This window comes from Melopsittacus undulatus, chromosome 3 (genome assembly GCF_012275295.1).
Source record: "Melopsittacus undulatus isolate bMelUnd1 chromosome 3, bMelUnd1.mat.Z, whole genome shotgun sequence".
NCBI lineage: Eukaryota > Metazoa > Chordata > Aves > Psittaciformes > Psittaculidae > Melopsittacus > Melopsittacus undulatus.
Genome location: NC_047529.1, coordinates 73,487,161 through 73,502,191, shown reverse-complemented (window position 1 = coordinate 73,502,191; position 15,031 = coordinate 73,487,161). Strand labels below are relative to the sequence as shown.

At 42.5% G+C, this 15,031-nt stretch overlaps 1 protein-coding gene across 1 annotated transcript; it reads right to left on the bottom strand.

Annotated features, from left to right (window-relative positions):
• Positions 1-8,769: 8,769 nt before the first annotated feature.
• SMIM28 (small integral membrane protein 28) lies at positions 8,770-13,120 on the bottom strand. Its single transcript, XM_031054111.2, has 2 exons — positions 13,010-13,120; positions 8,770-9,168 (listed from the first exon to the last, which is right to left on the bottom strand). Exons 1-2 carry the CDS (start codon positions 13,118-13,120, stop codon positions 8,770-8,772), a joined length of 510 nt encoding a protein of 169 aa, XP_030909971.2.
• Positions 13,121-15,031: the final 1,911 nt, after the last annotated feature.

Sequence of the window (15,031 nt, the reverse complement as noted above, 5' to 3'; positions counted from 1 at the left end):
TTGCTAGCATCAAGATTCCATTGTGATACTGGTATATCTTCTGACAGGTCTGCTGAAAACAATAAATATGAAGGGAATCTAATCCTAATTGTCCTTTATGCCCTGGTCTGTAGACTGTGGGCTCCTGAAGTTCATCTGTCTGGGAAAATGCCATCAGTGAAAGCAACTCCTGCTCCGGTGCCAGCCCACATATATGCCTGACAGTACAGGGGCCTCCAGCCTTGCGGGCTCTTCAGGTATGGCAGGCAGCTGAAACCTGCTGGTTTCCTAGACTGTGGATTCAGAGGAGTGCTTCCTGCAGCTGCATTTCTCTCACCTCTTCTAACATAATCTGCTAATCCTTCGACGCCACTATCTTTCCCCCTGTTAGTATGTCTGCTTTCCTTAATCACAATCCCAGATGCCTTCTTTCCATTCTCCTCCAGCAGAATTCCAGAGATTGATCCTGACCTCCAAGCTTGTCCTCATCACCCTGTTTCCTACCCAGCTCTCACAAGCTAGAAGCTCAGCTCTGTGTCCTCAGCCACACCACCTTACACCCATGAAAGGACTGCAACCAGCTATGGATAGTGGTGACACCACTTAGCAATGACGGTATGGACAGGCACTCCCAGCATGCCCTTATATACATGGTGGGAAATGTCTTTGCTGTCAGCACCCAACATCAATTTGTGCCCATAGTGTCAGACCTTCTCCTATAGCCTGTTAGTCTGCACCTTCCAAGACTGTCTTGGAACAGTCTGTTATACTGTGCTCTCTTCACTTGCAAATATTTGGGTTTCCCAAATATCCATCAGAAGAGATGGCCCTGGGAAAAAAGGAAGTATGTATTAAATACCTTTTCAGTGAGCCAACTGGTAAGATAAATGGCCAAACATCTCAATTTGCATTTCTCAAGAACGTGATGTCCTGAGAAATGCTACCTGGAAAAGAATGCCTGTTTAGGCATCAAACAGGACCTAACTGGGAATACTGAAAACAACAGACAAGATCTATGTTTTTTCTTGTAGTCTTCAATTGCACTTTTCACCAGCCTGTAAGTCGAGAAGATACTGGAACCTGGAGTTCAGTTTGTTTCCTTCATGTCTGCAAAGAACCCAAGTTTTTTACTCTCCTCCCTGGCTCCTGTTGGCACAATGTTTTTACTGTGATATATGAACAACCAATGTGGGATAATAACGGAAGGCTGGCGAGGAGGATTATAAACATGCTCAAGTGACTTGCAGCTGGGGTGTAGAAAAACACATACATCACAGTAATTGTTGTTTAGCCGTGTGTGTTTGACAAATAGAACATCTGTGTTTAGATAACATAGGCCTGCCATAGACTTAGAGGCACCCTATCAGACATGCCTGAGATTCCTGCCCTGCTGAGGGAAAGATCAAAGCACAGTGGTAAACTGAGCCTGTGTGAATCCCTGATACACAGGCAGAACCAGCAAATCTGATGATCCTCTAACATGGACTGAGCTCCGTGATGCCCACTTCCCTGCCTGTGTGCCTCTGCCTGGGTGCTGCTTTGGGGATCCCCTGGTTGGTGAGCTAATGAAGATGAACTTATTCTTCATATTTCATCCATGGGTTTGTGGCTGTTCTGCATCCTGCCTGTGCTGACTCACACAGCTAAGTACGAAAAACGTGTGATTATAGAAAGTAATATGTAATCTGATGTGATACAATCTACATACATTGTGGCCTTTGTAAGGAAAAAAAGAAAAATTGGGGGAGGTTTGCATAAAAATCACCCCAGTGAATGCCTCTGGTAAGTGGGTAATAACTTTTGCTCTATTACAGGCTAATTGAGACCAAGCTCTGGCTCTAGGAAGTACATGGTTTATTTGGTAAAAAATGAAACCTCGGCTCCCTAATGCAGGAAAGTAGGTACTAGTTTACAAAATTTATTGTTCTGGAAATTCCCTTTGGACTATAGGGACACAAACCATTTGGCAGCACCACACAAATTAATCTGCACCTGTCAGACACACTCATTTCTGTTCCTTCTTCAGCGTAACTGGAGACACTAAGTTCTATCAGATTAATTCTATCATTCTGGTTCTTGAGTGTCATTAACGGGAGACTGCAAAGGTGAACACAGAGTGGATGTGCACCAGGCTCACTGCGGCACCATCTGTATTGTAATCCCTTTAGAAGACCAGGTAAGTAAAAACAGCTCAGTGGCACATAGAAACTCATAGTTCTGCTAAAGAGCATGGAGTTCAAGCAAACATCTATCTTAGTGGCTTGTTCAAAGGCTGCATTTGCTCCTTTCATCGTGTACAGGGGGCAATAATACCACAAAAAACCCTAACATAACTTAATTATTCTGCCAGAGTGCTCTGGGCAACAAAATACAAACATCTGTTTTTCTGTTCCTTGTGTATTCTCTGCTGCATCTCACAGTGCACGCTGCAGTAACATGCTCACCATATTTATGGAGTCTTTCTTTTACGTGGATTTTCTTGGTGTCTTATAAGAGATGAATACTACAGTTTTTCCCTTAGTGAGGTCACCATCATGGTCACTTTCCTTGAAACTTAAGTTTCCATGAAACTGAAACTTTATAATTTTGGAATTATTTAATTTCATGCAGATTTCACAAAGAGGCCATAACAGGGCAGAAAAGCCAGTGGGAGGAGAAGACTGTCACCCCATGCAATACAATCGTATCACTTTAGTTTTCTGAAGAAACCTTGCTACCTGGCCCAATCTTTCTCCTCAGCCTATGTGGTATGCTCATAGCACTGTGACCAAACAGATTATGTCTGAAGGATCACTACTGGTCTTGAACATTGTTTTGTAGCAAGCCTGTCAGGAGTGGGGGGCAGCTGTCCATGGGCCAAGCACTTTTACAGACCTGACAACGAGAGTGTTCCTGTCCCTAAAAAATACTTATTCCTCCCAGTTTTCTCCTGAGGACTGGAAAAAGTTCAAGTTACTCACAGACAGGCATAGGAAAAGACTGCAGCTGCCTGTGGGATTGGAAAGGCTTGGCCAGGTGGTAGCAGCTAAGTAATTCTCAAGGAAGAGCAGCACTAGCATCTAATTAAAATTAGCCAAGAAAAACAGATTTTGGCTGCATAATGATTGCTTAAGGGTTCCTTTAAATCCTGGGAACTCCTTGATTGCTCTGCAAAAACCAGGCCACAGGTGAAATCTTATTACACATTAAAGTTAGTTTGGGAGTGAGCTTTGAAAAGTTCACTGAAGATAGTGGCTACATCTGAAGACATCTGTAATGCTGAACCTTGCCTTCCTGTGGCTGGTCAGGTACGTCTGTTACAGGTATTTTTAAATGTTGAGTTACATTACAATGTTTGTTGCTGTTTTACTGTGACCCAGAATAGAAGTAGTTCCTTCTGTTGGAAGGATCTTTGGTTTCCCCTGTGTCACGGGAAAGTCTGCTGTACAGAGGGCCACATCAAAGCTGAAGAAAGACCTTGTACTTCTATGAGAAACAGCCATAGAAATCCTCTCAGTATAGCTGTATTCAAGAAATTTCAATGTAGGTCAAATGTTCAAGTTGCTTTAAGTAGTATAGAGGTTGTTCTCTTGATGTTTGTTCTTCAGTACAAATTGCATTTAATCTGAAGTTACAACTTCCCAAGCAGTGCAAGCAGTGGAATCAGAGTATGCATACATAGTCCTTCAAGAGGAAGAAACTGGAAAGCAGATGTAAGAGGAGCTGTGTTAAATGCTTTTTCTGGTGATTAAGGTGTGGCTTTAAAGCCTTCTCCATTCTTGTCCTTAAACTGACTGCTGAAAGGACTACTTCTAACCCATTAAGCTTCTGTGCCCTTGATTCAACAGCTAGATTAAGGGTGCCCTGACTGTGAGATGTATAGAGGCTCTGGATTAAAAGTGAACATTATCTTTGTTAATTACCAGACCCTCTGCAAGACAAACTCCCTGCCCTCTCTACAGCCAGACCTCTGAATCTGCTTCAGGAACGCTGCACTTTTGTGTTTAGTGCATTCAGGTAATGAAAATCACTGCTGACTGACCCTTGTGGCTGCACAGCAAGCTTTCAGGATCCAGCAGGGGCTTGGTGACATCTAGGAAACTGTGGACATGTCCAAGCTCTCCATTTGATGTCGGCAAAAGCATTCCTACTCCTCCTGCATACACACCATTTGCTTTTTGCTGCCTGTAAGGCCCTGTACCTCCTCATGCCATCACCTTGTTAGGGTACCTGCTGGCCATGGACACCCCTAAGGAAGAGGTGTGGGTTGGGGACATGGGAGACAACGCTGTACGGGGTTTGGAGTGCTGTGTGGAGGATTTACTGAGGAAAACTGAGACAAAACTTAAGCGTTAGCCTACTAAGCAAAGTATCTGGTATTAAGTATTTACAGCTGTGCTGATTTACCAAGCACTTAATGTTCAGTATGGTGTTACTGAACCATGGGGTTTTTGGATGGAGCTGCTGCTCAGACCTGCGGGACACCCGTTGCTCGTGTGACTCTGGCAGTTTGTTCCCGTTTCCAGGAACTCGAAGCACACAGGAATACATCTCCTGCCTGCCTTAATTAGCAGCCATGCTAAAAGGTGGACAAAAGCCCTTGTACTGTTAGAGGCAGCTGACCGCCTAATGTCTGAGGTGCCAGTCATTATTTACCACCAGCAGTTGTTTTGTTGCTAGGGGAACACACGAGAGGAAAGGGATTTTCTCTGCAACTGCCGCCAACCTGGACGGCGGCTACCGCAGCTGACAAAGTGGATTGAGAAACTTAACTGGGGCCACATACAACTTTAACCCTTCAACCCCGTACCGCCATCTTGAATACACTCACCTCCGGTCCCTCCTTTTATGGGCTGCTCCAGCCGGTCTGGCTGCCATTGGCTGTTTGGCGAGAGGGGGCGGAGCCAGCCTCCGCGCCGGGGCGGGGCTAGGCGTTGGTGCAGCCGGGTCCCTCCGCCCGCCCGCCCGGAGCCAGGGATCCCGGCAGTGGCAGTGGGTACTCGCCTCGCCGTGCTGGCCTCGTCAGGCGTGTTTCCTCTCGCCCTTCCCGGTGCACTGCGGCTCTCAAATAAACCTCCCCTCATCGGTTAACGCGTGTTTAAAACCCTGCGGGTGGGCGGTGCTTCTGGGCGCAGGGCTGGGTTGTCAGGGGCGTCGTAAGGATACGGACAGCAGGCACACTTTGCCAAAATTTGCTGTTCAAAACGGCTTTAACTGGGAAAATAGCAGTTGTCGTGGTACATACAGTTGGGTACTATTACAGTAATTGGTAAAAATTAGTAAGGCGTACAGCTTTGAAAAGGGCTGGTACGGCCCTGGGAGCAAAAGAATGGGGGAAGTGGAGTTACTGTAATTCCCTAGGATTAGCCAGCAGCGAAATCAGAGCAGCTCATGGATGTGCTGATGTCCGATGTCCCCAGACATGATGAGTCTGCGAGAAAGTGGAATTTAATCTCGGTATGTAGTGTTAAACATAATGGCAGATACCTACCTGCAGGAGAGAATGCCTCTCCATGCTCTCCTTCCCTAGGAAGCAGGTTGTCATTGTAGTGAAAATCTGTTTTCAGCTTTTCAAAAGTCAGTCTGATCACCCTAAACACAAGCCATTCTGGAAACAGTCTTGTAACAAAGCTGGACAGTTGTATTTATTGGAAATTGATGTACTCGGAGTAAATACTGTAAATACTCAGTCCCAGGTAACACTGAAAATCTATTGGTAGATAAAACTGGGCAAACCAGAATCATAAATGTCTCTGACAATTGTGTGGTTAGCTGGCTGGGGTGGGGGTGCTTGGATAGGGTCCAGGTAGCTATCAAAATCATAGAACCCAGAATGGTTTGGTTTGGGAAGGGCCTTCAAGATCATCCAGTTCCAATCCCCTGCCACAGGCAGGGACAACTTCCACCAGACCAAGTTGTTTAAAGCTCTGTCCAACCTGGCCTTGAACACTGCCAGGGATGGGGCAGCCACAGCTTCTCTGGGGAACCTGTGCCAGTGTTGGAACTCATAGTGAAGAATGTTTGCATTACTTCTGTGATGTTGGCTAACGAGAGAGAGCTGCTCATGTGGAGCTCTTGGATACAGTATGCAGGCATACTTCATAGCATACCTTGCCTCTTATCTCCAAAATATATATTAGATGTTATATTTAAAATAAGAGCTGTATAACCTAGGTAAAGAATAGTAGATTAGAAAAATAAGCTAAGTTACAGGATGACCTACAAGGCATAAAATGCAATATCAAACAGCAGTTCTTTCATTGTGCTCTAGTTCATACCGGGTCATGATTTTAGGAAAAGAAAGTAAAATTTACTTGTACCTGATTTAGAGTCTACCACAGCCCCTGGCGCACAGGTCTAGATCATAGAGTCATAGAATAGTTGGGGTTGGAAAGGACCTTAAGATCATCTAGTTCTAACCCCCCTGCCATGGGCAGGGGCACCTCACACTAAAATGATGGTACCAGTGTGATGGTAGATGGTGCCAGTGTGTTAACTTGCTACTTCTGTAATAAAAACATGGTGGGATTTGAGAGTTATCTGAGAAATACTATGTGAGAGACAGTCATTTTCTGTATTTGTGGAGACAATAGCAGTTCTTGACTAGTTATAGAAGTATATCAGTCTTGGTCACAAGAAATATCAGTCAAAAGTTATCTGAATTGTAACTATGGTAACTGGAGAGCAGTTTAGAACGATGAGGCCAGAGTTGGGTTTCAGGTGCTACTCTGATTAAGGGTAAAAAAGAAATTGCACTGACAACAGTGTAACTAATTCCAGAACAAAGCAGATCTTTTTAAGGCAAAATACATTCAAATTGATATGATGAAGGCAGAATTTTCAAGCATATCTGTACAATTCTGCTGAAATCAGTGGAATATACAGGCACCAAAGGCAAAAGTGATCTTTACCTGTGAACCTCAGACCTTTGTTCCTTGATGATTAGGTAGCATATATTGTTTGGGGCTCTTGTATTTTTGCAGCTTTCCTTGTAGGTGGCAGAAACTCCATGTACCAAATATTAAGACGGTTAAAAAAAAAAAAAAAGCAAGGAGACAGTAAAATAACAGTACTTTTAAATGCCTCTGTGAATACCAGGAACTCGTCCCAGACATGGCTGGGAAAGAATAAAGGGTGACTGAATCTGGATTTATCCAAAACTTCTGCTCTTACAGTTTGGAGACAAAAAGGGAATGTTAGGGGAAATGGTCTCAGAAGTGTAGTTTAAGAAAATAATCCATTTCTGAATTACATAAAACAGACTTTTCCCCCTTAATTTAATTGTGTGAGTGGAATCATCATGTTTGACCTGTACTGCTCTTGGTTACTCTGGTGATGTGATTTGTACCACTGTTAGCAATAATATGAAATTGAACTACTTGCAGCTCGAAAGTTGTCTAGTTTTCTTCTGCTGTACAGTGATGAATTCTTCTTCCATTATCTTGAGGTTTTGTTTGGGTTTTGGTTTGGTTTGGATTTTGGTTTGTTTTTAAAAGGATGTGGTACATTCACAAAGCAGGACTGGCTGATACTGACACCTCATGACAGTTGCTGGAATCAGCGTGTAACTCAGGGCAGCTGCTGGGTTTAGGGATTATACCAAGACTGCACACAGCAGTATGTAGTAGTTGTTATGTTGGCAGGTCGTAGACAAATGTAGTGTCATGAAATAGCTGACACCTGCAAGGAAGAAGCTGTCGTAACTTCTGAGGCTGTCAGGATCTGTAGTAACCACCTTCTGTAACAAGAACATTTATCAATATAGTGAAAATGTTATCCTGTAAGAAAGAATTAAAAATAACACACACCATTGTCTAAAAGTGTGCATGTGCAAGCCCTCCTGAAACTGGCCCACTGCCACCAATGTGCTTGAATGAGATTTACTCTGCCCTAGTGATGAAGGGGAAGGGGGTATAATGCTGTTTTAAAATACAGACCATATTTTTGAGTGTGTGCATTTAATTTTATTTATTTTTCCCCAACTCCTTCTCACGCTGCACCAGACAGGTCACAGGGTTTATTGTTGTAGACTTGTAAATTGGAAAAGAAGTTGAGGCAGTAGCCTGGTCTATTGGGACCTTGCAGACCTGGGCAAGTGGCTTGGAGCAACAGAGTGCTCTTGTGTGCTCTGGAGTCTTCCTCACTCAGAATGATCAGGTCTTCCCTAGCTCTCCTTGTTGTTCAGCTGTGATAAGACAGCCTTTATCCATAGCACACATTTGAACCTTTGGGGACAATTGCTGGAAATTTTGTAGAGATTACATATTTGTCTGCTTTCCTGAGATCTGTTGTGATAATTCCAGAGCACTGCGAATGATGTGATGTTAACACACACAGATGGAGTGAATTGGAAATAGTCAGAATTGACATAAATGAAATTAAAAATAAACACATAAAAAAGAAAAAGCCAAACTGGAATAGGTATATGCTAAAACCCCTTTTTGTGAGTGGTGAATCTGTATCATAACTCATGTTTCCTTGTAGCTGAGGGATTGCAGAGGGGCAGATTTTCACTTGTCCTTAAGTTTAATTCTTGTGTGATGCGCTTTTTTAACAGGAATACCCGTATTACAAGTCTGGGACTGATTTGTTGCTACACTGTGTGTGTATGCTTGCAACAAAGGGAAAGTAGAAAATCCTAGAATGAGGTGAAGGGGCTCATTCCTTGTTACTGCAAGTTTCTTCTTTCATTAGTTCACTGGTTTGGCGCCTTGCTTAGAATCCTCTTGCAAACTTTAAAGGCCATATAGCTGTTTCATGTTTGTGCCTTGAGGGGCTGCATGCTTCAGCTAAGGTGCTTCCGTAGGAAGTTTATTTGGCACTGCTGGACTGCAGCATACTCTCTTCATAAGGAGGCACTGGGTCTGGAGAGAGCTCAGTGTGAGCCTCGTCCATGGAAGTCTTCATGGTGGCCTCCTCGTAGGATGGAGGCAAGCACACAGTAAGGAATGTGGCATCAGGAAGCAAAGTGGAGTAGTGGAAGCTCTGTTCACTGTTCCAGGGCAGCACGGAAAGGAAATTGGACACATCATGCTCGGGAAGGGACTCGGGGAGATCGATGCTGAAGATCTGGCCCTGTGGAGTGGGGCGCTGGCAACGGCGGTACAGGAAGAGCAGCAGGAATGCCAGGAAGAGCATCATGGTGGCAGGCAATATGATGAACAGAAATGGTTCTATGTCATCTTTGGTTGAGCTTGTCTGTTGACTGCTCTGTAATCAAAGCAAATAGGTAGTGTGTGGGATTCCTGGAGACCTCTTAATCAGAGAGAAAATAAAAGATACATTCTCCATCTCCCCTGCTATGATGTAGCAGTTGCTTTTCCAAATTACTTTCTGACTGGTTAGGGATATTCAAGCAATATGTTTTGCAGATTTATAGATTGCTGGATTCTATGTACTGGTCCACTAAACCAAATGACAGCTATGACAAAATAAATGGAGAAGTTGCAAAGAGTGGTGGGTTTCTAGGAAACCCTGTCTCCAGTGGGGAAAAAGCCCAACAACCTGGATTTGTATGTATTTTGGTATGAGGTTTTATTACTCCTGGATCATACCAGGACCTGTCCTTTTTCTGGGAGGTTGGTCAAGCTTTTAAAGCTAGGGAGAACAGCCAATTGCAAAGGAATAGGGCTGGTGATCCACCTCCTAGTGTTTGTTTGCATTTAGAAAACTGTACTGTTTACTTTAAAGAATAAATATTACAACAGCTACTCCTTTCATCAGGACCCACTACAATACCTATTGTTTGGGCTATTCAAACTTTACAGGCCAGCTCCAGGTAAAAGACAGTTTGTCAGAACAACCTGGACTTGGGCTCGCTCTTGAGCTTGTTCTTCCAGCTATGCCAGAATAGTTTTAAAACTGTAGAAAAATAACTCTTGGTTCTATGACTGCTGTGACAGCTTTGTGTCCTGCAAAATGTAGCCCCAAAATGTCTCTCCCACAGCTTTTGAATTGTGCTGTAGTGTTAACAGGAATAATAAGCTATTTTCTTTAAAATAGCATTTGTGCTCTATTGTTGTATTAGCTTCACTTTTAAAATTTAATATAGATAATTTCCAGTCTAACTCTATGTAGCTCTAGCTTATGATAACTGAATCTCATTTAGATACTAGTGGAGAGAGTGGGAAAAACCCAAACCCTAAAATTCTGTTTATTATCAACTCATTCCCTTTAAGTACTTGAAAACTGTAATCAGATGGGTTTTTCACATTTTTATGGTGAGACTGAAGAGGTCAATGGATCAGATTTCCTTTATTTTGAACAAAGGCAGCTTTGCAGGTGAGGAGAACTCCAAGTGATTCTTTCCTAAAGGCATTTGGAAGCAGGGATGCAAAAGGGCTGTTGGCAGTAATGGCTCTGTGAAAAGGGCCTGGAACTCTAATGTCCCCTTCTTGATCTATGAAAAATTTCTCTGCTTTTTCTTCCAAGAATCATGGTCATTCCTTTAGCTAAAAAATCACATTGTAACCTACGTTCAACTGATTATCTATCAGGCATTTGTTACCTCCCTGCTTTGTTGTCATATCATGAAATTTTTAGTATGTGGTCATGCCTAAGAAAAAAAAAGTAAATAGGTTTTGACTTCTAACAAATAGTGCAGTGAAGATGTCTGCGTTTTTTTTTTCCCCTGAGGTATTGTGGATCTAAAGCCAAACCCATTAAGGTAAGTTTAAAGTACATTGAAACTTTTGTGGGTTAGCTATTAAGCTGTTTTCGCCAGCTGTCTTTTACCACAAAAATGCACACTAAAGAACTATTTCATATTTACTGATCATTTCTTATTAAAGAGTTTCTGGCAGTACAAGCTGTTGTCTTACCTGACCATTAAATTAGCTGCAGGAAACAGCAGAGTTGGAAGAAACTGTTCAGCTATTATTCTAATGCAGTTGTTAAGTCCTTCTTTTAAAAATTAGGGTATTTTTGTTTTTTAAAGTTTCTTGGCACTTTTTTAGTGTGTCTTTTGAGGTGCATAAGGCACTTCACAGGAAAATGAGAAAATGCATTCATTATTGTGTTTGAGCACTATGTATATTAAGGCTCATGGATGCTGTTATGTTACCAATACTCTTATAGTAAATATTTAGAATCAACTAAAGAAAGTAAAATCCTCTACTGTTTAACATCTGGAAGTTTTCAAACCAAGCGTATGAAGTGACTAAGGGAATTATTTGGTGGTGTTCTCTTGACTGGTTTAGTTTTGATGCTGCTGCTACTCTGGAGGTCAGTGTGCTCTGCCTGTGTCATCACAGGCATTATTGTCAGGTTTATAATTGATGAAAATAAGGCTAAAGCTCCCAGCATGAAAGAAGTTGTAGACACAGAAGTACAGGGACCCTTTATAAAGAGAAAGGCAGACAAAGGCATGGGGGTGAAAGAGATAATGGTTCTAAAAAGTCCTCTTTTTTTTTTCCCCAGAACTGATTTTGGTAGGATGGTTTGGCCATTGCAAACACATATTTATTAGCTTTCTTTCATTTATATGTTTGTAGGGACTGAAGCAGAGGGTCAGTTTTCCCAAACTGAGCACAGACTAGAAGTAGTAAAGCCTTTCATTAGTAGTCTGTCTGCCTATATTTTTCTAACATGCTGAGCATGTTTACATGATTACATGAACTGTATCAGTTTAGATGAGCTTTTTTACCTGTGCCTGTTGATAAAGGAATGGAATGAAGAGTGCAGCTGAGTTGTGTGGTATTTCCGTGATGAGTAATGGAATGGGCTTAAAATTGAACTCTCTGTCTAGACAAAAAGAGCCTCCTACCTGGATTGGAAGGGAATGACCTAATAAGGCCAAACATTAGTTTAAAGAGAGCTTTTGTGTAAGGGTAATAAAATTAAAGTTTATTTTGCTGACATTCCCATTGAAGTGATTGTTTGATTGGTGCTAAGATTTATTATGTTAATGATTTGATAGGCTACTTAGAACTTTATTACACTTATTTTTATTAATATAGCCCATATTTATACTAATATCTTTTGAAGTTAAATCAGGAAAGCAATACTTCTGAAATGTTTTTAGTGACTTTGGAACAAAGTCTGCTTTGAAGTCAGTAGGCTGTGGTCTATGAATAGGTGCTTGCTTCTTAAAGCTGCTTCATTATTTCTTGTAAAAAGCAAAACCTTATAAATCTGGCAAATAGAAAAACATTTTGCTGTAGTTTTGTGTGTATTAATAATGACACATAATTTTAAAGTGAGCCTAGATTTATACAGAATTCTTAGATACTTGTTAGAATGTAACTGCTGTTTGTTTCTCATTGACAAAACCAGTCTGAAGGTGTGAAGACCTTGCTATTGCTGTTCTAACGCTGTCAGTGTTACTGGTGAAGTAGACTTCATTAAAATTGTAGAGGCATTTAAAAACTATTTTTTTCTCCTGTTATGACCCCCACACACGTACTCCTACCCCTTTTTATTTTACGACAGGACACTTGATATCCCAGCTAAGTAGTGTGGCCAGTTCATTAGCTAATGCTACCTGACTCAGGTAGTTACTGGGGATGTAGGTACACCTTAAATTATGATTTCTGATCAGGGAAACCCTTTCACTGTATCCCAGCCAAAGCCAGCAAGGCAGGCTGTGTTTTTATCTCTGAGGGCTACTTCCCTCCCCCCATTTGCCTGCGTGTGATCCTCTCTCGCAGAAGTAATCAGTGTACAGCTTAGTGAACAAGAGTTCATTGCTGACTGCTACTGACTTAACATCTGCAGAAAGACTTCATGGGACCAGATGCAAAGCATAAACATACATTTAAAAGAAAGGAAATAAAGGAATAGGAGAATGCATTATGCTTAAAAGAAATAATTAAATTTATTTACCTGCTGCTCCAGCAAGATTTTTTCCATCTACCGTTCTTCTTTCCCCACAAATACGTTTAAAGCAACTTATCAGCAATAAGTAAATGCTCTGACTTTATGTAATTAAGCAGTTCTGCTTTGATATGTATCAATACCCGGGTATTTATGCTATACACTGAGACATTATACAGATGTACACACACATGCAAAGTCAAAGGACATGCCACAGAGACAAGCAAGGGGTACTGACCTGAAGCTCTGTTTCCAGAAGTGGCCCACCTGGTTCACTGTTTAGCCAGTCATAGGTTCCCCTGTCAGCATGTCCAAATTTCCTCCAGCTGCTGCCCAAGAGCCACCTCATGCTTTCATTAACCTGGTCTCCTGACTTCGTGCCTCCACCTTGCTTCACTGCTTGCAACTGCGTCTCCGCCTCCCAGCCTTGATCGAGCTGGGCTGCTCTCAGCTAACGATCCTTCTTAAATGATATCCCATTTATAGTGGAAAAGAAAAAAAAGAAGTTAGACACACCCCCCCCCCCCCCCCCCCCCAATCATCGAGAAGCCAAGCAAATAGAGCCTCTCTCCACTTCCAACTCAATCTCTCTGGATTTGCTTCAGTGGCCTACATTACCAGCAAAGCTGGCATCAGGTATCCGAGAGCTGGGGCTGATACTGCTCTGATTGGAGAGCTCCTGCATTAGGATTATTAAAAGGGGAATTTGCATGTGAATCTGAGTCCACATGGTCATGACTGTGTGGATAAATAATGCTCTATATTTAGGTATCTAATAAACACTTTTCCCAACAAAATAAAATAAGTAAAACCCACACCACTATGTCGACAGCAGAGGCTCTCCCTCAGTTACACAGTGCGAGGAGGAACCATGGTCCAGACGGGCTTTTTCTCTGTGTTGCTGGAACATACAGTAAATAGTGAGAGCGGTTTCTGCGCAGAGAGGCAAGGACATAAGGCTAAATGCTGTGCTGAATTATTTAGCAGTGTTAGGATGTAGATGTTAATGATAAATCCGGAGAGTGAGCTCTGCCAGGAAAGCTTTGGTCACTGAGAGTGTAAGTTTGCTTTCAGTGGTAACAAGTTGTCAGTTCAGTTAAATCATGACTTGTTTACTGCTTTCTAGGATACATGTTGTTAAATGGCAGTTGTTTCCAGTGAGAAAGCTGTATGCTGTTTATCTAGAAAAATCAGAAAACTTCGTTAATGTCTGGTAACCTCTGAAGGGAGGAGTATTTAAGTCGAAAGTTGAATCAAGGTTTAGCCCTTACTGAAAAGTTGGTGGTGTGTTTTTCTGCCTTGCTATGAGCAGAGGGAGAGGCTAGTGATAATATTCCATTTAACTGTAGTGAATCTTGCATGCTTTCTCAAGGCTAACATGTTCAAGCAAAAGCTGTGTTCAGGACTGATGACACAAACCTGGGGTCTGAATTGTAACCTCTTATTTCTTCCTTGGATTTCCTTTCCATAACTCCTGGGCGCATGGCTCCCAGAGAGTTGCAGGCTTAATTGGCACCAGGCAGGACTTTTGCAGCTCCAACAGCGGCAGTCCAAAATGCAGGAGCTTGATGTTTCTGATGAGGGGAGTCTGGAAGAGCCTCTTCCAGGGCTGGCTGTGACCCCTGTTACTGCAGTGTGCAGCAGGGATCTACCCTGCAGGTGAACCTAAGCTGTGGGAAAGAGAGGGGGTGGTGTGATCAATCCATCCCATTTTGTAACTGGAGTTGCCAGATAAGCTGTGGACAGGGAGAATTAACATCGAGCATAGCTCTTGGTGCTCAAGCAGCTGCATTGTTCATCAGAAACTGGGCCCTCTCTTGTTTCTGCTGGGGAGGTCCTGCATCAAGCTATAAAGGTCACCTCAGTAAAACCTTTGCGTGCTTGCGAGAAGACTCCTTCTTTCTTCAGTGCCTTGCTTGTCATCTTGGAAAGCACTTGCAGAGGTGGTAAGTGCTTGCAGCTGCATCCAGAGACCAGAGGAGTTATGCTGTGAACTACAATGTCCCCTGAGACACCTGGTCCTAAATATGGCTTAACAGGTTGTACCAAGACAATGACATACTTCTAACTTGATGCCCCAACAACCTGTATGGAAGTAGGAATGAGGACCATCCTTCCAAGCGGGTGTTAAGAAAACAAATTCCTTAAGGAGTCTCGTGACCATGTAGCTTAAATCTGTCATCTCATGTGTAAGCAGGAAATATTCATACACTATCTTAATTAGGGTCTTAATACAGCCCCTAAGATTATTACTGCTACT

What these genes read in the sequence shown, in the direction of transcription:
- SMIM28 (XM_031054111.2), bottom strand. Translation starts at nt 13,120, where the DNA reads ATGAGGTGGCTCTTGGGCAGCAGCTGGAGGAAATTTGGACATGCTGAC. An exon ending in TTCTGGAAACAGAGCTTCAG is followed by an intron (nt 9,169 to 13,009) that starts GTCAGTACCCCT and finishes CTTTGATTACAG; the next exon opens with AGCAGTCAACAGACAAGCTC.